The 27,502-nt window shown below is 38.6% G+C and overlaps 1 protein-coding gene across 5 annotated transcripts in view; it reads left to right on the top strand.

Moving 5' to 3' along the window:
* The window catches only part of CSMD3 (CUB and Sushi multiple domains 3), a 3,270,409-nt gene that overhangs the window by 2,467,354 nt on the left and 775,553 nt on the right, over positions 1-27,502 (top strand). For 3 of the 5 annotated variants that reach the window (XM_069621531.1, XM_069621528.1, XM_069621527.1), the window contains 2 exons: positions 23,490-23,603; positions 26,329-26,424. The exons of the other annotated variants lie outside the window; for them this stretch is intronic. In XM_069621531.1, the coding sequence (XP_069477632.1) occupies positions 23,490-23,603; positions 26,329-26,424 (210 nt within the window). The remainder of the gene's footprint in view (positions 1-23,489; positions 23,604-26,328; positions 26,425-27,502) is intronic. 5 annotated transcript variants of the gene reach the window in all.

Raw genomic sequence — 27,502 nt, 5'->3', positions numbered from 1 at the left:
AAAAGTGTTCTTACTAACAGAAACTTGACTATTTACCCAATTAATTACTGGCATGTTGATTTCCCTACCATCCGTGTTGTATTTTTAAAACATAACAAATACATACTTATTAAAAACTAGATTTTGCAGTGTTGATTGTAACTTACAACCACAGTCACTGCATTGCATGTCATGGAATGCTTTTGTTACAAGATCAGAAAATGTTACACTTTTCTGATCAGGCACATGCAGACACATACATCTTTCACAGAGATCTGGAGTAGAATAATGATTCTTACATTTTGGACACATATGATTCTACTTGTAACACATTCCTACACACATATCTACATCAACAGTTTCCTTCACTTATAACTCAAAGACAGTCATTAAAAATTCTTGACGTCCATCCTGTATATTTTGCGAACATTGTTGACTTCCACTTGCAACAGCTACTACATTTCTGATTGACATTGCCAAATGTAAACTATGTGGATTTTCATCTACAGATGTTTTAAGAGATGAACCTTCCACACATAGCTTCTCTGTTGTGGAAGCTATTATTTGCATTAATGGAGTCATTTTAAACAACATGCACAAAGCTGCATTACAATAGCATTCAACTACTGTTTGATTACTAAACCTGCAATGAAAGTATGTTAAAGTACAACAACTCTCCAAAGCCGTTAAATGTGGTTGTTTTAGAGTCTTACAAGAACTGATTTAATTTGAATGTGCTTTCACTGACTCCTTCACTGACTTGGATGAGTGCTTCACAGGTACGGGTATAAGGTTCCGGTGTGGAGCATACATTGCACACAACATATTATATTTTTCAATGCAAGAAATGTCAGCTGTCACTTTCCTTTAATCAAAGTTTACTAAAAACAAACCTATATTTTTCACACTTGACAACGCCACATATGACATTCCTTCTTTAAGCACTGTCTGACCAGTGTCAATAAGTGCTGCTTCTAAAGTCAAACATTGTGATTTATAAATAGTTATTGCATAAGCAGAACACAATGGAAACTGTATTCTTTTCACACAGGTGTCCTTAAAAAGCATGAGACCGGCAGAACTCAAGTGACTTCCTTCTACATGATCAAACCTAACTTCAACATGTTCAATATTTGTACAGTGAGGAAAACTGTGTAATGCAATCAGTCTTCCCATTGCTCCATTCACTAGACCAATTTCTACATTCAAGTTCCTCTTTAACATAACCTGTGCATTGATGCATAGATTTAAAACTCCTTCCAGACCTGCTGTTTTAGAAATTGAATTCTCTAAATAAACTAATCAAGCTTCTCCAATCTAAAGGCATAACATGACCATCTAAAACATCACATAATTTCATGTCCGCAATATTTTGATTCTCTGACAATTGCAGTGTAGAGTTAAACTTGTTACACCTTGCAAGTGTGCATATCAATTCAAAATAAGAAATGTGTTTTTGCCTTAAGAGTCAACCAGACCTCAGACAGACAGCAATCTGCATGAAACATATTAGAAATCAGTCTTCTTTTCAAAACTGCTTTTACATTTTCCTCAATACCTCCTATACGGATCTTATTAAGCAGTTCTGCATATTCTAAGTCTCCATATTGCCTCATATTAATGGTAAGTTCTTCAAATTCAAAAAATTCCAAAGGCTCAAATGACTAGTACTTCCTATGCTTTTTTGAGCATCCTTAGATTGCAGCATTCTGAAAATGGGATGACTTTTCACAGACATTAATTGTAACAAGTCTCCAAAAACAAGCACGTGCCTATCTCCAAACAAAACATTTTAATCCGTTTTCAAATCCTCTTGCATGCACACGTGAATGAAAGCTAGCATCAAGTTAGATATCATACTACTTACTTCATCTACAATCAAGGTATTTAATTTTCTAAGAACTTTTCCTACTTCTTGCGCTGCACTTGATACAAGTTTCCAATACTCTAGTTTGCTTTCATCCTCCACTGGTATCATCAACAGTTGATGTAAAGTAGCACCTCCTACATTGAATGCTGCTAAACCTGTTGGAGCAGTTACAATACATGACAAAGAGCAATCCATTTCTTTTTTGGATCATAGCTCTTATTGCATTTATTAAAAAAGATGTACCTGTTCCTGCTTGTCCACTAATATACATCAATACAGGTTTTAATTGCACACAAGAGCATTCATGATTGTCATGCAGTAAACCATGAAAGAACCTATTTTTAATTTTATAATACACTTATTTTTTGCTCTATATTAAGTTTACCTACCATTTCATCACAATTCACATCTGCAACTTCACGTTGTTGCATTGCAATGTCTACTTCCTCCACAGCAAGCTCAATATCAGTTTGAATAATTTGCTCACCAAGTATATTTTCACTTCCTGCTGCAGATTCTTGACTGCCTTCAGGAGTCTCTTTTGCCAATGCAGCTGCCAACAATTCTTCTTTACGTAGTTCTTTTTCCAGTAACTCCAAGTACTGTTCACATTTTGGATATGTAATTAAACATTTTTTAGCAATCAAATCTTTCAACTAAATCACTCTCTGCACGCCAAGTAAAATACAACTGTAAAAGACAAAATAAAATAATTCCTTTTTCTCTGCAGTTTGGCATGAAAGTTTCATGTGGTTAATGAGACTTTGCTTTTCATGTCCTGTGTCACTGTTTGGTTCAATATTTTGATATGAGTAGCATTGTGCTACTTCATATAAACAAAGACCCTCCAACATTTCACATTGTTTGGGTAATATGTATCAGTCAAGTTGGTTTTCAAAATCTCTGTACTGCCAGGTGCTGATTCTGCTAACTGCTCATTTTCAGCCAATGGCTTCAATACCCGATTTCTAGTAGCTGGTCCAAGACTTAACTAAACTACATTAATGCTACGGTCATACAGAGGTGAAACCGATCTGCAGCTTCATAGCTACAACGCTCTCTATGTGAAATCTTCTTCAAACCAAAGCTTAAAGATTTCTGAATGAGAGTTTTATCTGATGATAAATCTACCCATAATTCAGCTGCATTCCTCTTTTCTGCTTTTCTCATGTAGGCTGTAACATAATGAACAACACCTGTTGAATCATCAGCAATAAACTGTATTTGCATTCCACAGCTGGTCGATGACAGGATTGTAATCATTCATACATTTACATTCATTATTTCTTTTAAAATGGTAGGCATTTCTCAGTGTCTTACCAGTAATATGGTGGTGTACAGATGACATTAGACTATTCACTCAACCAACCGGAGTCACAGGCCTTGGAAAGCCAAATCTGCACTTAGTGCAGTACTTTACTTTTGTAATTTCTTTGACAGTACTTCCCACATGAATGCTTTTGAAACCTTTCCACCTGTTCCGTAGATCAGCATTGACATGCTTTGCAGGAATGTAACAAGTAACATATGTTTCATTGAACTCCATCACACAGGCATCACTTTCCTTATCAAACTGATGACCATCTTTAATGCACAAGAGCATATGTATATGTGCAGCTCCACGTGCCTGATACTCTTTCCTCCAAAAGTTATGTTACACAAGGCATAGTGGATCATTTTCTTGATTACATATAAAATATAACATGGCTAAAAATCTGTGATGAAAAAACCATGATGCAATTACAGGGTCCATAGAACACAATTTTCCTGGTGTCATGTGTTCTATGTTGTCTTTCTCTGCATTACTTTCACAAATCCAGTCCGCAAAATCAACCCAACCATACTCAGCACAACCTAAAGTCACAAACCAGGTTGGAGATCCCAGGTTTTGGATCATCCATCTAACTCCAGAGTGTCTTCTAAAGTAATATTCTTTAGTTTGTCTCATTGTAGCAAAAATATTGGTAAGTTTGCCCTCTAAAACTTCTTTTTTTCTTTAACCTGTTGCAGCAATATGTTTAAATCTAGTTCCAGTTTGAAGTGTATGAGCAACTGCATAACATAATGTTGAAAATTCATTTTCATATTATAAGTGAAAAATATATTCTAAAGCGTGCAGATTTGTGAATCTTCTGAATACATTCTTGTACAACTATATTCTGAAGCAGAGATTTGCACCTTCATCCATTCTCCCAGTACCAGTTGGAAAAAGCATAGGGAAACAACAGGCTTCTAATGCATTTTCCCAGATACTACTTGGTGCACCTTTCGTTGCTTTCATTGGATACAATTCCAAACTGTCACCCATAACTTCACGTGAGTGTAGAGGATGAACATCGTAATGTTCATATAAACTATTCCCTCTGCAACAGATAGACGCTCATACTGACCTTCACTTCTTTTCTTTGTTGAGTCAACATCAAGCATAGACAAGTCCGGTACAGTCAGACTGCCTTTGTATAAATCATTGTGCTCCAATAGAAACGGCAATGCATTTTTGACTTTTGCAATGTCGATAAACTGTCACCAAATACTCATATCTTTAGTGGCAGCACAATTTACTAAAACAAATATTCTGCAATGTCACGCTTCAATATGCATCTTTCCCTCTCACACCTTGTACTAATTGATATTGATATTGTATTTCTATCGCGCTCATACACACGTGTTTCAGAGCGTGACAAGGCAAGGGAAGGGGAACAGGGGAGAACAAAAACAACAATCTTACTAGGTCCAGTGACATTGAGAACGCGCAAGTACAGGGTAGAGGGAGAAGGGGGAACAAAAGGAGAGTGCGGAGCGAGAAGGGAAAAACAAAAATAATAATAAAATAATAAATAAAAAGGCAACAAACAATGAAAGTGCAGCCAGCAAGTGGCAAGTGCTGGGTTTATGGCAGCATGCCGGGTAGGTCTGAAAGTGCAGGAAGAAAAGGGAAGGGCTGTATGGATACAGATACAGACCCCAGTGCAAGGGGTGGCCCAAAGGCAGTGCGTGAGGGTGGCAAGATGAGCAGGTACCTGGGCCCGGAGGACAGAGGGTGGCCAGGTGCATGGTGCCGAGGGAGAATAGAATCAACAGGGAAGAGGAGAGGGCAGAAGCAAAGAGGAAGGTTTTGAGGTGCTTCCGGCGTGAGGGTGGCAAGATGAGCAGGTACCTAATGAGTTCTTAGGCAGATTTTACATCTTTGTTTGCAGTCTAACAATAACTTGGAAATGATAAACGCTTGCAATGCAATCACTTCAAGCATGTTACATTTTTGAAGCACAAATGGAATTTCAGGCACAACCATATAGTTTAGAACACTTATTGGCGAAATACGTGTTTAATTATAAAATCCAACACAGTGTTTACAACCATACAGGGCTTCACGTGTGTCAAATTGTTCTTTTTTAAACAAATACAGATACAGTTCATTCCAAACAGTGTTTAAGTGTGTTCTCAACATACATTAGATGCACTTGAGACTTATCAAAGTGTGTCAACAATATACACAAACAATGTCAGCTCTTTCAGTAGAAGATAACTCAAACAGTGCAATCCTCCCTTGGTGCTGTTGGAAAATCTGATCCTTTGAAAGCATAGCACATCATTTCCACTTCCTGTAAGTGTTTCATCTACATACACATATGCATTGTAGAAACTTTAATGTTCTACAGTTCCAGTCAAATGTATTTCATTTAAAACTGCAAGAGACATACTTGGTGTTTTGCACGCATACAGTTTAACTATAAGTTATCTCATTTTAGTATGATGTGCAGCCAGCATCTGTCTAAGGTGAAACTGACTCTTACATCTGTTTTTATCAAGACAAGCTAGAGAGTGACCTAAAAGTCCTGTTTTTTCACAAACTTCACACTCATTTATTCTTTGTAGCATCTTGATCTGTCTTGGAACATTATCATGTTTCTACAAAACTGGCAAAAATCTCATTATTTCTTTACAAGAAATTGTTTCAAAATTGCACACAAAATTGCAAGTCTATGCCTCACAATCCTTCTTTTGTTTCCTTTTTGACAGACCTACAGTTCCCATTTCCGTATTGTTACACTGCATCATTTTTTAATAACTACACAATTTTGGACTTCATAGGTACGTCCACTTTCATCAATAGTCAGAGGAATATCCTTTCCTTGAATGTAACTCTCCTCATTGAAAAATCATTCAGTATGAGAAGTGTGTTTCCACTCTCCACCAAAGACGACCCAAAAGTTGTCATGTGTAAGCACGTATAGAATGCTGTAGTCACCTTAAGCATATTCTTAAATGTGTTTAATATGAAAATGAACAATTTGCTTTTCATATCAAAAGCTTTCTTAATGACTACCTCTAGATATTTAGATTGTGGTTTGACACTTCTCCATAGTTTAGTAAAAACTCGGGACTGATACGTTTTCCTACACATATGTTTATTTATCTGTTTCACATTGATAGCACATTTGCTACCTTTTTTTTGAACATCTTTCTTTTTTTACTAGCTAGTAACACATTTGAAATATTTTTTTATTATTTTCAATAAAACACTATTGGTTCCAATGACAGTACATATTGGCATATCTGTTACTTCTACTTCATTATTTTTAAAAGTATCCCCAACTCTAGAAATGGTTACATTATCTACACAATTAGAATCTACAAATTTAAAAACACTACTTTTAAAAACTGTTTTATTGTCTACTATACTTCCCTGCCAACTACCCTTCCTACTGCTGTTCTTGTTTTCTTGATGGCATCTTACAAAAATAGTCTATATACAAAAATGTTTATCTTCACACATGGGGCCTCATTACGAGTTTGGAGGTAGCCATGGTGCTATTAGCGCCATGGCTGCCTCCAAAATCGTGTCCGGGTCCATGGTCTGTGAATGAGGAATTACCAGGTCATTCCAACCTTGGAGGACCCGGTAATTCCTCATTCACAAAACCATTCCCCATTCCCATTGAGCTCTCATAGGGCTCAATGGGAATGGGGATGGGGCTAATAACAGGCCCATTATTAGCTCCTTGGTCCCCTTGCGGGACCCAGAAAGGACGTCTGGTTTTACCAGACATCTGTTCCGGGTCCCGCGAGGGAACCTCGTAATAGGGCGTAATGGGTTTACTGGCACCAGCACCATTACTGGTGGCAGTAAACCCATTCTGCAAGCGTCATAATGAGGCCCATTGTGTTTCTTTATATTATGAAAATAAATTATAACTGCTAATGAACAAAAAGTCTGATTAAGAGGGGGAGAGTCAACATATCACCTACAATTACCAAATATACCCCCAAGAACATCCTAAATGATATGATATCATATTTCATTTATAATGCACCTGTACACAAGTGTTTCTACACACAACAAGACAAGGAAGGAAATACAGACAGAAGACAACACAAACCATTTTATCAGGCGTTGTGTTATTCAGATCGTACAAGCGCAAAAACAAAGAGTGCAAAGGGAAACACAGGTAGGAAGTGCAAGGGAGAGAGAAGAAGAAAACAGAACACACATGCTCTACGTAAATGCATCCATGGCAGCGTGACTCTTGGTAATGCATGGAGAACAAGGGACTTTAGAATTACAGTTACAGCTCATAAATGGGTTGTAGGTCCAGATACAGTGCAAGGATGACAGATCAATAAAAAGCCTGGTACCCAGTGAGAGTCTGAAACTAGCCAAACAACCCAGTTGCTACAGCAGAAACTTAGGTCAGTTAGAACAACAGGCGAAGGACAAAGACAAAATACAAGAGAACATGAATGTTTTCTTTTGCTTCCAAAATGTCAAGTGGACTGGCACAAGTTTGAAAGTGGCACAGATGCCATAACAGAAACATGATGTAGCAGAGAAGAAAGATATACATGAATCACATGGTTGGTTAGTTGATGAGCACATTTTTTAAATTCATGACATGTACAACAGGTTTACTGATACTTTTTTCACTATTCAATGATCCACACCGGCATCAAACTGTGTCTCCTTCGTAACCTAAACATGCACAGTGACAAGGGAAGGACTGAAGTGTTCATGAATTAGGGCAGGCTTGAAGTGGACGGCTGACGTTGCAGTGCCTTTAATAGCAGGTGTGATGGAGCAAGTCTAATTAAGAGGGTAGAATCAACATATGACCTACAATTACCAAATATATCCCCAAGAACATCCTAAATGATATAATATCACATTTCATTCATTCATGTTGACACTTCACAAAGTCGAGGAACATTGAGAATGATTAATACATCATACAAGACAATGCATGGGTCCCATTCTTTACATAGATGAAGATCAGCACCACCTGCTGCACCTCCATCCACTAATCCAACAACGTCAACACCAGTATCAAATTCACAGACTCCTATTTTACCGGCTTCCCTCATCACTGGAGCTACGAGCAGTGGTTGTACAAAGTCAAACACCATACATTGAAGGTACTGCCACCAACATCTTAACATACCTGAACCACTGCATTTGAAGAATAATCCAAAATGCTAGAAAGGTAATAAAGGAGGCTTATCATGAACAGTCTACAGATTTGCTGCTCCCATCTCTGACAGTACCACTATGTTTTGAACATAGGTTGACCTTTCACCGGAGTTAACTGTAAAACATCTAGTGAAAATCCACTGGGATGATGATAACAATGCAGCTACACGAAAATATAAAAATAAGCACATTACAAAAATGAGCTTTCACACCACCAAAAATTGAATTACCTCACAGAACACTTGAAACACCTACAAGTAATGCATACCTCAAAATGCATTACAAGTACAAGAGATACAATCAAAGGAACCATCAGCCTCAATAATAAATACAAAAGCTACATTTTCACTTTATTTCAAACACAGAAAATTAATAAAATAATAATTAACACTATTTGATAGCAATGGTCACCACAACTAACACAAACAACATTGCAAATAAACCTCAAAATCTGTAAATAGAGAGTAACACTAGCCACACTCCTGCCATGTGCACATTCATAATTCAGGAATCAAAAGGACACAACTGCAGAAAATGGTGGCTTTTATACTTTCCAAAAGAAACACCAAAAAAGAGGACTATATACCAATAAAACTACTAACATTTTCAGCACAACCTATCATGAAACCCTACACAAATGTAAAAGTAACAACAACCAATAGTAAACAATGAAACTGAAAGAAACCTATTTTCCTCTCACATACCCACTTTTATAGCCATAGCTATTCGACGCAGCTAAAGATCTCGGTTTGCACCCGCGGCTACATAAACATTTTTCTGCAAACCCAAAATCAAACCAAATTGGCCTGCAGACCTTCAAATGAAATAAGTGAACAACTAAGTACATAAAATACCTAGATAAAGAAAAATCTATACTGTGTCATCCACAGGAACATTTGATTATTGCACACAAAATGTATGTTTATAGATGCGGACACAAATGTAGTCACAGCTCCTACACACACATGGATCGCGCTAAGGGATTACTTGCACCGGTAAGGGCACTGGTGCCGGTAATCCCTTAGCGCCATATTACGAGGTCCCTCAGCGGGTCCTGTCCTTAACGTGTGGCCAGACCACACGTTAAGGAAGGGACCCGCTGAGGGACTTCAGGGCAAATAACGGTACCGCTAATAGCGGTACCGTTACCCCTATGGGGGCTCAAATGGGAATGGGGAAGGACATTGGTGAATGGGGAATTACCGCCCCGCCAACCTTGGAATGGGGCGGTAATTCCCCCATTCACCAAGGCGGACTTGGTAAAATACCGGCAGCAACCATGGCGCTAATAGCGCCATGGTTACCGCCGTCCGTGTAATGAGGTCCAATGTGTCAATTATCCTAATATAGCTTTGGTTACAGAGAGGTTGTGTGCATACCTACTTGAGCCCCGGCTACTACACGTCTTCAAAAACAGCTACAGAGGGGTGGTGTGGATGTCTACCAGTGAATAGCAATGTAGCAAATAATAACAGCACTATCAACCAATTAGAAACTACAACACACACACAAAACAAACATATCCCACTCATACAAACTAATTGAAATTCAAAGTAGGAATCCTTTTCCTGGAAACGAATGCGAGCAATGCAGTGGTTTCAAATTCTTCCAAAATTGTTTGAGAAGTACAGGGCACCCAAACATCATACTCATTCATTGTGGATGCAATGATTTGGGGAATGTTCGAGGGGTGTGCCTTACTTTAATGATGAAACGAGACATGGAACTATTTCCTCACACCATATTTATCTTTTCCAAACTAACTCTGACAAAAATGGAGTTTGGCCACCAGATTAAATGGTAAAATTGAGAAATCCTGGAGAAATGTTAATACAACAGTTTTGGCATTCATAACAGACCACAACCAATTATTGATTTCAAACAACATCATACAGTTCTACATGGTCAACTTCTACGGGCATGAAAGAGTACACTTAACCGATGAAGGAAATGCAGTGTTCCTTGATAACATCAAAACAGTACTCCTGATGTGCTAAAGTTCTACACTCAGTGCTCCCCCAAACAGTCCTTTTAAGGACCACTTATCTTATATAAATACACAAATACAAAAAAAATAATAACACAAAAATAACAAGAAAACATTTTTATTATACCCACAGCTAGCGTTCATTGACTTTTATCATAGTCGCTGTTATAAAAAGTTAGATGAGAAGGGGACAGACTTTAACTTTTATAATACTACACAACTTGAATAATCAGTACAGAAAAACAATGCTCATGTACATATATGAAATAAACAAACAAATAATACAAATATGTAACTCTGCATGTTCCCCCAATATGTTTCTTTAGGACCTAGGAGGTGGCCACTACCTTTGGCCACTATACATGTCTTTTAGGCCCATTAGCCAGGGCAGTGAGCATGGCCTTCGTCCCACTATATATTTTAAATAATTACCAAGTGACCACAAAATTCAGCCATGTCTACTGTACGTGTTACCCCAATATGTTACTTTTGCATCATCTAGATGGCCATGGCCACTATACATGTCTTTCAGGCCCCACAGCCAGGCCTTCGGCTGTGCCCACTTTATATTTTAAAACACTACTGGGCCAATAGCCATGCCAACTATACATTTTTTTCTGGCCCACTAGCCATTTGGTTAATTAAAGTAACCCAGTACCCATATTCTTCAGCCACACTGATTACCTGCCCTTCACTCTAGCTGTAAAATTCCTCTTTTTTTGTATTAATCTAATTTGTTTAACTTTATTTTTGAAAATTGTGCTCCCATAACCTTGGTTATATTTGCAATGTACTACAGAAAACTCCAGTTATCCGTAAATACCTGCAAATAACTGCAGTTATTTTTGTGTGGCGCACTTTCAATCCTGAATGAGTTTTCTACTTTAACCATGGTTATCTCAGGGATAAACTCCCAGTTATGTGATAATGTTTCAGCTCTGAACTTGGTCCCCAGCCCTCCTACCCCAAACTCACCATATTCACATTTTGTCCCCCACCCCTCTAGCCTGATTCCATTTCATTATTTGTACTCCTCCAAATGGGATTTTTTCCATCTTTTGTTTTTGGCTAATCCTGGTTGTTCCTGTTATGACCCCGGTTACCTCTCAAATCGAACAATATAAAATTCCAGATTTTTCATTTCTGAAAATATATAATTTGGGAGAAGCAGGCACTTCAAATCCTTTAACAACTACTAAATGGAATAACACCAGACCCCTCCCGGAAACTGAGTCAACGTAGGTGCTACATAATATAACACATCATTAGATCTGAGGGGTCATCAACGGGGGGATGCCGAGTTGAGATGATCATCACTTCTCACATCTGCTGATTTTCATGGGTTTGTTGTGTTTAATCTGATCACCTTAACTGTCCCTTAACTAAAGTTTTTTTTTAAGTGAAAATATATATGTATAGTTTGGAGAATCCCTTTATTTTTGACTGTTATAGTTTGCTATTTGGGTTGACACTGAGTCAAATGCATAACCTTCATTAGAGTATAGCCTTATTTCCGCCCACATTACCACAAAAGGTCAAGGATGTCTTTTAGCTGTTTCTGTGTTACCTTTATGATTAGGATCAGTGTTTGTAGAAGAGTGAGGGCTGAGATAGTGATTTCACTACTGTTAACCCTGGTTCCAGAGCAGAACAGAAGCCGTGTCTTCACACCCACAGCCTGTGACCTTTCAGCAAATTCATTCACTTTGAACCCCATTGTCTAAACCTGTTCCTAGTCCCGTGTGTACTGCTGGATTCACAAGACTGAGTTTAGCAGTTGATATCCCTCATATCTCATTAAACACCCCAATCCCCTTGACATGTAAAGTTATTATTTAAAGATTAAGCTACTGTACTGAGAAATAGGAGGTAGAGCCTTTGTCATCTAGGGTCTGTTGATCCAAATATATTTTAAAGTGGACTTACTTTCCAGTAATGTGTTGAACTTGATGTTTTTTGTACGTCCCGGTGTGCACCTCTGTTCCACAACAGACTTTGATCTTGTTAGCTTTACTTTTCCTGACGATCTTAATGGGAATCCTCCTGAGTTCCTTTGCACCTTTTAAAACGTGGTTGGTCCTTTCTACTCATACTATTGCAAATCTTGCATGATCTCTCCCACCTCCATGCAACACCTTGAGGTGGGAGGGCTATCTGTACAGCTTTCCAATTCCAATGTTAAGCACTGGCCTGGATGATTCTGCATTTCAAAAACTCACCACATTGTCCTCCATGCTCCCAAGATCTCCTCAACCCAATGATCTCCTTTCACCCTGTGCTACACTCTGGTTTGCTCTTTCACACTCCAGTATCGAGGTTGGAGGTTACCATGGCGCTATAAGCGCCATGGCTGCCTCCAAAACCTCACCGACTCCGCCCTGGAGAATGCTGCTATTACTGCCCCATTCCAAGGTTGGCGGGGGCGGTAATTCCCCATTCACCAGGGGCCTTCCCCATTCCCATTTGAGCCCCCATAGGGCTCAATGGGAATGGGGAAGGCGCTAGTAACGGTACCTCAAACTGCGGTACCGTTACTAGCTCCAAAGTCCCTTTGCGGGTCCCGTCCTTAACGCCTGGTAAAACCAGACATAAAGGGAGGACCCCTAAAGGGAACTCGTAGTAGGGCGGTAAGGGATTACCGGTACCGGTGCCCTTACCGGTGCCGGTAATCCCTACCGCCCACCTCGTAATGAGGCCCACTGTCTTCCAGATCTGGTTGAAGAATAAGCTCCCAGCTTTGAAGGAGCCTCAGTCTAGGTAGTCTTGTTGCTCCCCAGCCACGTGATCACAACCACTGTCAATCCGAATATATATGGTTTTATATGTTAATGCAATACTTGCTAAAAATGTAATTAATTCCACTCTTGGTTTCCCCAATTTCTGTTTGCAGCTCCTTCCCCCTGCCATGTGAAACACTTTCCATTTTCAATAAGTACACAGAAAATAGGAAACCCAGTTTGTCAATAAAGAGAAGGAATGAGGCTGAAAATTCGATTCTGATTTTATAAGGTGGTATCACATTGAAGGACAAAATAAACGCATGGTGACAAGCTGCTTCCACAGCAAAACATTTCCTCTCTAACTTCGAAAGATAATGTCATACGAGTGCCTTGATTAAGCAATTCCATTGCCTGGTGCTGTAATTACATTTATGGTTTGAATGTATTAAAATATGAACTATCGATTTCTAACCCAATTAGTCACAACAATGCTCTCAATCAAGAGTTTAATCTTGCAAGTGCAGGTCAAATTTGAGTTGCTTTCTACGTTACTCTACACGGTAGTAGAATGAAATATAGTATATTATTTTTGAGTGCATTTAATTCCTAACTTCCATGTATAAAAACGTATGTTTATATTGCTAAAAGGTAGATGTTGAAAATAATATGTTCCAATATTTTGTCATACTTTCTCTGGATCAACGAAACAATTATGTGTCCTCTCTTACATTTCTCATTAATACTTGTATGATATTAACTGACAATACTATAACTAGTTGTTGGAATAATACAAATCCCACACAATAAATAAAGACCAATATGCAATATGATAGTAAGTACCCAAAATATTACACAATATGTGTGTCTTTTATTTTTCGATACGATTGTTGGCAGTTTGCTATGTGCCATTTCAAACATTTGTCAGAAACATACACAATTTGTTCTTGTGTATTTAAATAATGCTTAGTAAACAGATGATAAATGTGTGTAGATGCAAAACAAGCTCACCATGTCTGCTGTGGTATGATGGTGAAAAGAGGTGTGAATCTGGCTAACCTTTCATTTTGAACATTGAAATGCATCTCGTTTCAAATTCTAATGGTAGAATACTGCAACTCGGGAACAGAAGGATTTGAAAACATATGTGCATAAACATTCACTGCAATCCATAGTCTTGCTGTGCTTTATCCTCTTCAACAAGTAAGGTGGTTGGTAATTGTTTGTCAAACCTTCGAACGTACAATCAAAAAGCTGGGTATTACCTTAAAGATGTCATTTTTGAAAACATAAACTCAAATTCATTTTCAGCTACAATAAAGCAAACAAAAATGTTCATAACTATAATATGATGTTGGTTTTAAAAATGAATCAACCTACTATTGCTCTTTTTGTTTTATAGCACGGCACAGAATAGGTAATTTGATTATCAATTGTAAAAAACACAATTCATCAAACTTGAAAAGAAGTCACACAGGATGGGCGCAGCTGGGATTCAAACTGGTAACCTATAGAGGAAACAGATATTCTATGAAGCAGATCAAAGGGAAAAACGTTGTGAATTGGAATGTTTTTTGGTCTGTGTCAGGCCCATCCTGCCCGAATTTTGCACCTATGCTCATAAATAAAGTCAAATGTCCCATTGCAGAAACGTTTGTGTAAACATCTTCAATTTGGTAATACAGAACAACCACAAAAAGCCCCTGTAATGTTCACATCCCAAAGCACACGGCAGGTGCCAGTGGACCAAACAATGTTGTGAATCAGGCTCGCAGAATATGTACGTCTTCAGATGGTGGGTGAACATAGCATACTTGCTCATCGTGGAACATTTACTGTCAAATTAACCTAATGCAGAGTGCCTTCAGTATTGGGATGGCATGTAATCATTTCCGCTGGGCGCTAAATCCCACGCATAGCGGGATTACACAAAGAAGTCCACATCAGCCGAAGTGTGAATAAAACATGGACTGAGTGGCCTTTTTTAACACCTGTCCAGCCATTCCCGGTGATTTTCCAAGGACTATCACTTTGAAATAAATGCCTCTGCCAGAACAGGTAGACATGTGGAGTCTCCTGTTGAGGAGGTCATCTTTTAGCCTCCTAACCAGCAGAGCAAGCACTGCCATAGACAACACACGCCATGGCTCTTCTCATGACCTGCGATAGCCTCCAGCTAATTCCACCTAATTATACACACTGGTAGCAGATGTGCATACTTTAGTACTGGCTCCATAAAACTAAACCAGCTTTTGGATACAGAGATATAGGGGGGGGCGGGGGGGGTGCTGTATTAGCAATGGCACAACCCCAGTGTTAAGGAGGATCAATGCACTCCTGGGAATGTTGAGCAATGGTCAGATTGTAGTGTTATAACAGCCTCACGCAGCCATTTCCACATTGCTCACAGGAAATACATTCTGCAGCAAGCAACACAAGTGCAGGTAAGCACCCCAAGCATAGAGAGTAGGCGACCTCAATTGCATTCGCATCAGGGAAATAAAGGACAACCATGCATAACGATCTGTAAATGAAAGTACCCTAGAGGAAAGTGCAATTAACGCCAGAATAGCAAGCGTTTAAGCACATATTATTGGTTATGTCATTTGTATATAATGCCATAACTATCCCTTTAAAGTCCTTTGGCCCTGAGTATAATACAGCATTCTATGTGTAATATTTGCAAAATACATCTCATATGGGATGTAAGATGAATATAAGGTGATGATCAGTATAATATAGATGCTTGCGGTAGGTCCCATGTTATATATTGCGTTGGTTAGATGTGCATTGGAAGAGGAATCCGTAGTGCCATGCATTGTTGAATGGTGCATGTAGTGTGGCTTCAGTTAAAGGATGAGTATGGATGGATCACCATGGCAATCAATTTTGTTTTCCTGCCAAACTTAATAAAAAGCATTGACAAATCATGTAGCCCTGTCTTTTTTTGCAAGTGTGAGTAAATATGTGAGTGGGTGAATATGCTTGTATGGGTGGAGGAATATGGTTGCATAGTTGAATGGAAGGATGCCGGATGAGTAGGTTGAAATGGGCGTAAGAATACCGGATGGTGGAATTTAACGTTAAATAAGGTTATATTGGTGATGAATAAGTGAGAGTATACATTGCATGTGTAGGAGGATACGTTGGTGCATATGGCTGTACACTTGGATGAAAGAGTTGGTGAAGATGCATGTGTGCCAAATATAACTGTGTATAAAACCAATAACTTTGAAGCATGAAAACTCGTCTTTATCTTCAGTGAGACATTTATGTAACTAATTAAGAGCATGGCCATACCAATTTGGGACATGTTGGCTAGTATCCCTCCCTCAGCACAGGATACTCACAATTTAAGAAGGCGTCTGTGCACTCGAAAGATTGCATGACAAGCCGGTACTCAGAACCTTCAATTTCTTTAATACTACATTGTCAAGTGGAGATGTGTGCATGGTGTGGCGTTCACACACATTTGGGGATCAATTGTCTCAGTTCACATGATTGCAAAGGTGGATTGTATGTACCAGTAAGGAATGTCTTTCGAATCCAAAGGCCCATCGCAGAGTTTCTGTGGAGTGGCTGTGTGTTGTGTCATACACATTTTTAAATGTGTACACCATCGTGATGTGCACATTTGAGGTGTCTGTGAGAAGGTGTTTGTATTTTAAATTTGTAATAGAGCACCTGGAGGTTTAGCATGTGTCTGTGCATATGACTTGTCTGTAGTGGTGTGGGTCAGAGCAGAGTGTGTGTAGTGATAATGTTCAGACTTAACAGTCTCATGTTTGCAGTTGTTCTAAATATGGGTACGGTTTGCATGTTCAAAGTTGGTGTCTAGTTTGCGGTTGTTGTGATATAGCAACAGCAGGGCTGTGAACCTCTCCTCATCCTATTTCCCCTAGAGCCTACTCTGTGGCAGGGTCTTCCTCCAGGCACGTCCACCTGTGCTCTCTCCTGAGCCCTTGCATAGCCACTGTCATTCTCAGGCAGGCTGCTACTGAACGTGAACAGTTCTGCAAAGAGGAAACACCTTTCCTCTGGCATACAGATGGCTTTCAGCACTGCCACATCCATGTCCCTGTAAAACATTTGCTGATGCTGATGCTGACTGTGTCCAAATTCATGCCAGCTTGTAACATGAATATACATGTTCATTATTACTGAGTCCACAGTATATGCCAGCCAGGCCTTGTAAAGCAATTGCTAATGCTAATGTAATCAAAATGTAGGTCGGCATACTACTTGTAAGTACATGTTAATGGTGCAATTGTCCAAAATGTTTGCTAGCACGCCCCTGTAAAACAATTGCTAAGGCTTCTGTGCCCAAATATATTTCAATATGCTACTGTAAAATACTTGTTTATGATCTATGCCAGCATGGCCAGAAAAACACATGGCAATGCTGGCTGGACCCAAGTAGATCCCAGTAAACCATTGCAAAATACTAGTTCATGATGCCTATGTCCATAATATATGCGGGAAATGGAAATCTATATAATCATATACCTGAATATATGCGAACATTACATTATACAGTGCATGTTCATGATGTCTGTGTATATGATGTATGTCAGAACGGCGCTATAAATGCATTATTGAAGCTGGTTGTGCCCGAAACGATACCAGCACTACAATGGAAACTGCATGTTCATGACGCCATTGTCCACAATATATGTCAATATGGCCTGAAAACACTTGCTCATGCTATATGTCAGCATGCCACTGTAAAGCGCGTGTTCATGAAGCCTCTGTCAACTGTTTTTGCCAGCAATTACTCTAAGCAATTACTTATGATTGATGAGCCCTCATACATGCTAGCATGCCTCTGTAAAGTACATTGGCATGATATATCTGTCCACAATATATGTCAGCATGGGATGCAAATTGTTTGCTTAGGCAAGCTGTACCCAAATATACGGCTGCATGCGACTGTAAAATGCATGTTAATGTGGTTGCTGTCCACAATATATGGCAGCATCGCCCTGCAAAATACCATTTTATGCAGCCCATGAGGAAGCATATGGTAGCATGACACAAAAAAAAGCAATCATAATTAATATGCGTGCCTTGTACTCCCACACTCCTACACTCAATCTGTCACCCATGCTTACACGCACACACCAATGCCCACTTTTAAAAACTAATTGACATGATCTTGAACATACACACACACAAATATTACAATAAGGGCATGTGTGCGTATTGTTATACTATTATCTCTGCAGGGAACCAGTGGCATGAGATTGTATTTAAAACAGCACACTTGGTTTATTCAACTCAGAGCATGAACATGTCAGATAATGTGCCCGATCCAGATTATTAAATAGAGCTGGTAAATCAGACTGTCCTGATATGGTGGAGGAAATTAAAGCACATAACCGGGTGCTGGTTTTGGCTACCTGATGACTTTTCTACTGCTGGATGTCACGAATGAAAATACCTATATCCTGGGTGCTTGTGATTTAAAATGTGGTGTGTGTGAATAAAGGTGGTGTGTGTTAAAAGTGCATGTGTGACTTGCCACGCTAAAATCAATCTATTTGTCAATCAAGAGTAAACCAAGTTGAAATAACATACTTACAAAAAGGCTGGATTTTTAAAATTGATTCGAACAAGATTTTTATATACCGGTTTGTCGACCACTGATTATCTTGTGCAGCAATGTAAGCTGATTGCGCCAACACATGTTTTACGCAAACAATGAGCTTCTGCAGGGCCTAAAATTAAATGTTTGGAAAACCAATCCGGTCTATTTGATGTGATTCAAACATGATTTCATCATATAATTTACAAACCAAGATTAGAAAATAAATGGTGGGGAGAGAAAAAACAATGAAGAAGATACCGAAAAAAACACAAACAAAATAAAAATGTGATTAGTGTTAGTGGGTAAATAACTACATGTCATCAAAATAGAACGTCAAAGAAGAAGAACGTGTCTGGAAATGTTTTCTCTTTTTTGGATCATAGAAAGTTTGGTTACCCTTTTTTAAACTGAGTTGCTTGGAACTAGAATATTTTTTTTCAATCTGCTTTTTTTGAATTACATGTTCACTAGGGCTTTCTATGATCCTGTATGCATTTAAGCCTAGATCGTTCTGTATGATATAACGTTGTTTTTAGTCAATAACTGGATCATGAATGCATAGACGTAAGATAAGTTGTTTGTTAATTCATGTCTTAAAGCTAGATTGAAAGCTGCACTATATTTAAGGTGAGAGACATAGGGAATCTGAACATTCTACTGGTAATATCTTTTGAATTGCATGATGGATTTGGCTAATATTTTCCAAACAAAATATTTGTCATGATCCTCCACAGACTGGAAATTATGGAAAAGATTTGATAAAAAATGAAAAAAGTAGTACGAAAGCAAAAAACACTGTTTTCGATTTACTCCAATTCAACTTTCCATAGAGAAAAAGTCCATATTCTATCAAGCCGAAGCACAAAAACCAGTGGAGGTAATTGGACAAAATAAGAAACAACTTGGGAATTAAACATTTACTTAATTTCTGGTACAGTTTTGGGGTTATTCTGTTCAAAAACATTGGATGGGTAACGGGAACCCGCTTATCCCAAAAATATGGCATATCTCCCATGGTGCTTTGCAGCAGAGAGTCTTTTCAGAAATGAAAATCCACCATTTATTTTTTTGCTCGATGTGTGTGATTACCGCAGTAATATCAATGAAAAGCACATACAAAGCTGTGTGGGGGAAGAAACTGTTTGAAATTGCATCAGACTAGCTGTGGGGAGGTTGGAGGAGGACACCATGTGACTTGCGGAGTTGGGGCTTGTCTGGGGCCATGTCACAGAAAAAAGATTTGCGGCTTATTGCAGACATACCGGGGGACTCTTGGGAGATTACTCAAAATGAAAAAGCGTCACAAGAAGTAAAGAGAGAAAGCGAGTAATGGGAGGGGGCCTAAGAGGTAAAAATCAACTGAGGTGGTGGGGGGGGCACTAGAGAAAAGGAATGAGGCCCATGGGTATGGTGGTAAGAATCTTTTAATTTTGAAGCTTTATTGCAGTAATTAGCAGGAGATTACTGTACTATTACTGGAGAAATTATCGGGGGAATGGATACTGAGGAAATAAAAATAAATGGAGGGACATCTGTTGTGATTAAATCTACTAGGCAGCAGGAAATGGGTCTTTGTGTCAGTCACCCTGGTCAGTGGGCCCCAAAGAAACCTGTTGGTGCAACATGTGCAGAGGGCTCATCCACAGGCCATGATGAGTGGATTTGAAATAAACCTAGTGTATTAAAAATTACAGTCAGGCTCACTGTCCAGGGCCAAAGGCCCTGGCAGCACCCTGGCCACAGGCCCTCGCCGGAGGCCATGGCTAGTGGCCCTTGAATAACTACGGTATAACAAAACCCTTGACATTTATTGAAAAAAACTTACTTTAGATAACAGACAGTTTAGGTGATCAGATGGAGCTCAACAAAACCCTTGAATTTCAGTGGATGTCTTAACCTAGCACCCCCACTGTTGCAAAACCCCTGAGCAAATGCAAATCAGATGGGATTCACAATGAAAAAAAAATATTACAGGCTGGCAAGATAGCTCAGTCAGTTGAGTGTTCACTGCTGTGATCTAAGTGTGATCTGCAGCTCAAAGATTCGAATCCCAGCAAGACCAACTCAGCCTTTTATCCTTCTGACATCGATAAATGAGTAACAACTCTGGATGGGTGAGATTGTATCTATATGTGTTCTATGTAAAGCACTTAGGTGTAAGTACTATATAAACAACACATCCTTAGATCGTAGGGGTCATCAACGGGGCCGCCGGGTTAAGATGATCGTAACTTCCCACATCTGTTAAATTTCAAGGGTTTTGTTGTGTTAAATCTGATAACCTTAACTAACATTTTTTAAATCATGAACGGTGGATTTGTCTTAATGTGTTAGCTGATGAGACCTAGATGCTTAGTGCAAACGCTGGAAGTGCATTAGTTAATAATGATCAAAATAATGTGTGTGGCTCAAGGACTGTTGTCAGTTTCATTTGATATTTTTGTTAATTATCTTAGACAAGGTTGTTACTTTTATTCAAATGTTTAGTTTGGTGATTCTTTTCATTCTTAAATCTTAAATACCCTTTTAGAATAAGAGGCTTTTACCTATAATTCAGACTCATATAAACATAGTTTTAGCTATGGGCTTGTGATATACTAACTTATATCAATGCTGAGAAAGAAAAGGTTTCTAAATATGGAAAATAAGTCTCCAGCATGAAGCACTGAACATAGCTTACCCTGAAGGAACTGGTTAGTTTCATTTAGCTGCTTGTGGATGTTACTGTATACGGCTGGCTACTGTTTGCTGATGTTTGTTTTTTTATGCTTGTATCGTGCGATGATGTCAGCATGTCATAATGTGATGTCATCTTGACATAATATATCATATGCACTGTTGTTGTATTTACATGTCTTGATTCTTTCTTATGGATTTGTTGGCCATGATGAATGATAATGAATGCACACTGATTCATTAGACAGTAATTGCCAATTCCATCTTTAGAAACCTTTTTTCCTCCATTTTTAAGGTTTTTAACAGGTATGTTGGGCAATTTCTCCTCATTGTTATTTAACAGTTCCTTCTGAAATGATGATATGACCAGCTGAAAAAACACTTTCAAGAAAATGTAATTGTATATACATACCACTCTATTCCATGTAATTACATTTACAGCTTTAGAAATGTGTGCAAGTAAGTGTTTGGAAACATAGACATAGAACAATACAACACAACATGGCAAACAGACAACTGTGCAGGCTGTGAATGGAACAGAACCGCGTTTAATATTATGTAGAACATTGTTGAACAGAGAGCCTAGCAGAACGAGGACAATGCAGCACCCAACACAACAGTCCATTGGGCGTCAGGGAAACAAAATGAGCTCTTCAATGCATCTTTCAGAAAAGCTCTCATCAATGTAAGCAGTTCTAATGGTTCTGTAAGAGAGGTGTCTCCAGCATGCACTCACTTTGCATGTTGGGGAATCTGACTGGCAGTAGAGCCCCATAGAATATCTTCTGGCTTCTTGCACTCTACACACAGAATGCTTACCCTAATTAGGCACAACCTCCTGCTTCTGACACAGCGTTCAGCTTTAAAAGGAAGAATACCTGAGCATAAATGTAAATAGGCTACTAATGAAACATTAAGGGCCTGGTTTACAAAGGGTTTTCAAATGGGTTTGTAAATCAGGCCCTTAATGTCTTTTGGGCATAGTTAATCTGAAACGTGATAGAACTCTAACTCAGCTTTATTATTAATGACCTCCATGGCATTGTGATGTATGGATTTTTGTCTTTATGCCAACCTTTCCCAATGAAAATAAGTACAAGGCCCATGATTAATTAAAACAAATATTGGGTTCTAAAGATTAATACGTCTAGGTCAATTATATTTTACACTGCAAACACTTATGTACCTTATTATAACTGCCAGGCTGTGCCATGGTTTTTCTCCTACCGCAACGTATTATTTCTATATAAGATTTATCATAAGCTGAGTACACGTTCTAAAAATGTAAAAGCTGGATAGTTAGTGCACTTAAAGGATTTAAAGGGACTAGGTAGGGTTGTCTAAATAAGAAACTAGAAGTATTTCATGGCAGTGGTCTATTTTATGGCAGAAAATAGTGATCGGCAACGCTGGTGGAATCGGACAGTCATGGCCGAGATCTCCTTACTGGAGACATTTTTGCAACAGCAACCCGGCTCAAGGAAGTGAGGGAGGGTAGCGAAGGGTAGCAAAGGGGTTTAGTTTTGGTGGCACGTGTGGGAGGCAGCACCAACAATAATATAGCCATTGCACACATTCGCATTCATGGAGGCGTTGGTGTATTACTGATCATTAAAAAGTTGAGAACATATTTAAAAATAATTCATGAAATGATTGCAATTGATGTGGGTAAACCTGATGTGCAGCACATCTTTTAGTGAAATAACAAAACATGAAAACTGTTTCATTTTATTGGATAATCCATTGTGTTTAACCTGTAAACCACCATACATTCTTGGGGTGGTTGAAATGCCTCAAAATCAAATTGGTCAGTGATGTAAAATATTTGTCCCTATTTATTTATGTGATTCACGTCCTAATATGCTTGAGCTCCTCTTCAAATGTGAATCTTCAAAGCCGTTCTTTAAGATCTATAACCTGCGCAGAACACATGAAAATGCCAGAGAAACAAGATATAAAACATGTATACATTCTTCAAAACTATTTAATCAACATGTTTCTATATATATATGGTTTACTTTTGAATGCTCAGTATTCCATGATTTATAATGTGCTAATGTATGTTACATAACAATGTGCCGATGAACCTGACTTTCTGGCTCTCTTCTCTATGGATATTGTTGTCTCGCTCTCATAAAGCCCCTTTCTCCATTGTCTCAATCTGTCTTTCTCTCCCCTTTATTTTGGTGCTCTCTGATGCTGGACAGTGGTCTTTGGCCAGTTTGTGTTTTTCCAGACATCCCTCCATGATGTGGTTGAGGTGTATGATGGACCCAGTCAGCAGTCGGCTCTCTTATCTTCTCTCTCAGGATCCCATTCAGGTATTTCTTAATAGAGCGGCCACATATCATTTATTTGATTCATATGCTGTGGATGGGTGTTGTAACAGAAGATGAGAGCAGTGCCATCGTCAGAGACTAATCAAACATGTCCATTACTATCAAAGTCACCTGTTCTGGAAAAACACATTCATAGGTTGCTTCTTGTATGTGAGGTAAAGCGTCTAGTGCCAACTCAAGCATTGCCTACAGCTGCTAAAGTAACTGCAATATGTTTTTTTAAAAAAAAAAACATTTTATTGATTTAATTGCATTGCAATTTTTACAATACAGCCAAAATCTCAAAATCCCTTGACTGCAATAATTCGACTGCAGTAAACAATCAGTAAATCATTGTTTGTTCAGCAGATGATTGTGTAGCAATATAGCCGTTTAGGTATTGATCTGCAAAAGGATATGATTATTGATCATTCCTGGACATTGCGTTAAGCCCAGAGAGCAATTGGAATCTTAATGTCCATACTATTATTGTTTCATCACTGACAAGTTTACAGAGGCCTTGGAAAATCAACTGTAGTTTCATGTTTAGCCATATAGATAAGTAGTCTGGCAGGATGAACATAATGTACATACTTTACTTCACTGGACGTAACCAGAATCCAGTATATTGAAATTGATATGCTTACAGATTAATACACGATGAGGCGAAAATGTCAATTACATGTTTCAATATACATGCCCGATTTGTTGACAGACTATTCTATTTTCATGTTGTTAAATGTTCAACGTACAGAGTCCCTTATTAACTGAACCAGGCCCAAGTATGCACGTGCATATATCTATAGGACAGCACGAGTTTGAACCAAAGTCGAATGGTTTGAAATTGACCATTCAACAGATCATTACTGTGATGTCATTAAAATATCTGCATTCAATCCAGGTCACAATGATCTTTAGATGCAGACCCACATGCGTCTATCCGCTCTCAAACCCCAGACCCATGAAGGCTGAACGTGCAACAGCCCCACTGCATGTTCCAAACACTCGGCCCAGCTTTGGCTCAATGACCACCATTTTTTTTAAATGTATGTTATACTATATATACACTCACATCAAGAATGTTCATTTATATTTTTTGGCCTCAGCACAATTGTACTTTTTCCCATGTCCTGTAAATAGCGCAGATTGAAAAATGCACAATGTTGTATCTGAGTGGCGGGCATCAGGTTGAGAATTAGCATACCAAATAGCCTGTGGCAGATCCACCCTTACCTGCATTCAATACGTAAGCTGACTCACAAAACTGAACTTGCTCACTCAAAAGTATTGCGTGTGGCCATAGTCACCATTGTGTATCAGCCCAATTGCAGAATGATTTTTTTTTTTGTGTACTTGTGTGTGTGTGTGTGAAGGCCACACAAGGTTAGAAGGTGTTCCCTGAATCATGCCCTTTCTGTCTATGGAATTAATCAATATTAAATATGACATCGAATGAGAAACCATACATTACATTTGCCTGTGTCCCTTACCAGACAAAAGTCTTCTTCTTAATGTATTATTGCATAGCACATGAAAGGACCATCTCGTGTAAATTGTTATATGGCACACATATACGATTGAAAATATGAGCAGGAAATTCCTATATGAAACACTGGCAAAGGTGTCAAACATTTTTGCAATTTCCCATTGTATCATTAAATTAAGGATCTCGTAGAGTACAGGTTTTAAATCAAACTAGTGTAAATCAAATTTGCTAAGGCATGTTCATTTCCATTAACAATTGGTGGTCTCAGAAAGATCGTGACTATGGTGATCTCTATCCCATATGGGGTTGTACCTTTTTTTTTCTCCATAAAGGAGTGGGTAATCTATGTGTAAGACTTCCGCATTCCCATTGACTGAACATACTAGGTACAGGGGAAGGTGCAGTGAACTTAGAAATTATGTGCGGTCAGTGTTTGTATTGTCAATGGCCTTTACAATAATGTCATGCAATGTGTGAGCCTTATTGTATATCATTTCCGTATGCACTTCTTTGTCACAAGACACAATTAAATGCTTAAATAATAGACATTTCTATGCACTCATACTGTTCACCACGGTCCGTGGCCAGGGACCAATTTCTGTCAGCAGAATTCATTGATCTCACTGTTTAGCCAAAAAAGCCTATGCATATTTAGCTAATGGGCACACTCTCTATATTTCCTGATCAGAACACTTGCCTGGGTATTTTTCTTTAAGTAATTACCAAAACATATTTTCCTAGAACTTTTGCAATTATATCCTCCAAAATCTATAGGGCAGGTTTGTCCAACTCCAGGGCTCGAAGGCCAGAATCATGTCAGGCTTTCAGGATAACCTTCCTTAATATTGATGAGATATATTTGCACACAGTGATTCTAAATGCATGCAAATGTATGTTATGAATATTAATGCAGGGCCTCCTGAAAACCCATCGGTCCTCGAGGCTTGGATGTAGACATACCTGCTCTAGTGGTTAGATGCTTCGAATAAGAATGCTGGTCTGTTGGTTGGGCCAAATGACAAAATCTATATTTTTCTTTAAAATTTTAATTTTACTTATTCTGTGGATGAAACTTTATTGTGTGAGATTTTCCTGGAGTTTCTGATGATAGTGTGTGTAATATTAAAGGTCACGGTGTGATTTACGTTCAGGGCTAAGATGAAAACGTGGTATTAATTATTCAGTGTTAGAAGGTGCAGAGTGTTTATGATACTTTTGTTTTGTTTTTATTCTGTTGAGTAGGGGAAACGCTTCCACTGAGTACAGGTAACCAGATCACAATTAGATTTACGTCCGTGGGACCAGTAACAGCTAAGGGATTTCACTTTGTCTATCAAGGTAAATGACCATCTGATACCATGCTGACATTTTACTTGTTGATTTATTGAACCATAAGTGCACCAATTCATGCTGCAAAAAGAAGTATGATGTTCTACATTTGCTTTGTATATACAATAGATGCATTATTGTCCAAATACTCCCTAAACAGGCATGTGGCGAGGCAAAGTGTTTCACAACATTATATTCTCAGGAGCAGATTATTTTGACTACAGAGTGTGTTGTCAAATGCACTGCATGTTAGTCAATTTCTCTTCCACCAAAGAAAATCGCAAATCAAAGTGCTACATAGTATATCAAAGGCATATCATAGTACCTATAACTCTCGATTCCTTCCATTTTATTATTTTTGGATGTATTTTAAGTTATTCTGAGAAGCATTTGTCTGTTTGGGGCCTGGTTTACAACGTCAGTATGAATATTATTACAATAAGGTGTTTTTTTTTTAGTATACATTCCATTGTATTACATCGGAGAAAGATTATCAGCACCCCCAGAATGTAGCACCCTTCTGTTCAATAGTTGTGTAGTTACCGAATCGTACTATGCATTTACTGAAACGCAAAGGAAGTGTGCAAGGACTTCTCATGTCCTTGTTGTCACTATTTGTTCTTGTCTTTGAATGCGGATTTACTTCAGCAAATGTGCTTGTGTTGTGTTTGGTTAATGCAGAGTGATTATGTACAAACCTATTGCAGACAATGCATAAATGGGTTGTTAGAAATGGAGCATTGTGGAATCTCTTTGAATGCTTATATGAATGAGGCAGTAAGTGGGACAGACATGCTTCCTCCTCAGAACACATGAGAACAGTCTAGGGCCCAGTCACAAAACATGACTCTCAATAGAGTAGCCATGACTCTACATGAGCAGACCGTACACATTAGAAGGTGATACTTACAGTCACACAATTAAAAGTTAGGACAGAAAGTGTAAATGACCACACACACCTATCGTTGCACATGGTATTATCAATGACATCATTAGACTGCCAAAAAAGGAATAAGCAGATGTTATTACATGCTACAACCTTAATGATTAATAGCTTTTTACAAGCTGTCCCATTCCACCAGCATCC

Source organism: Ambystoma mexicanum, chromosome 5q (genome assembly GCF_040938575.1).
Source record: "Ambystoma mexicanum isolate Mex_15411 chromosome 5q, UKY_AmexF1_1, whole genome shotgun sequence".
Classification (NCBI taxonomy): Eukaryota; Metazoa; Chordata; class Amphibia; order Caudata; family Ambystomatidae; genus Ambystoma; species Ambystoma mexicanum.
This window is presented reverse-complemented; position numbering and strand designations above follow the sequence as displayed.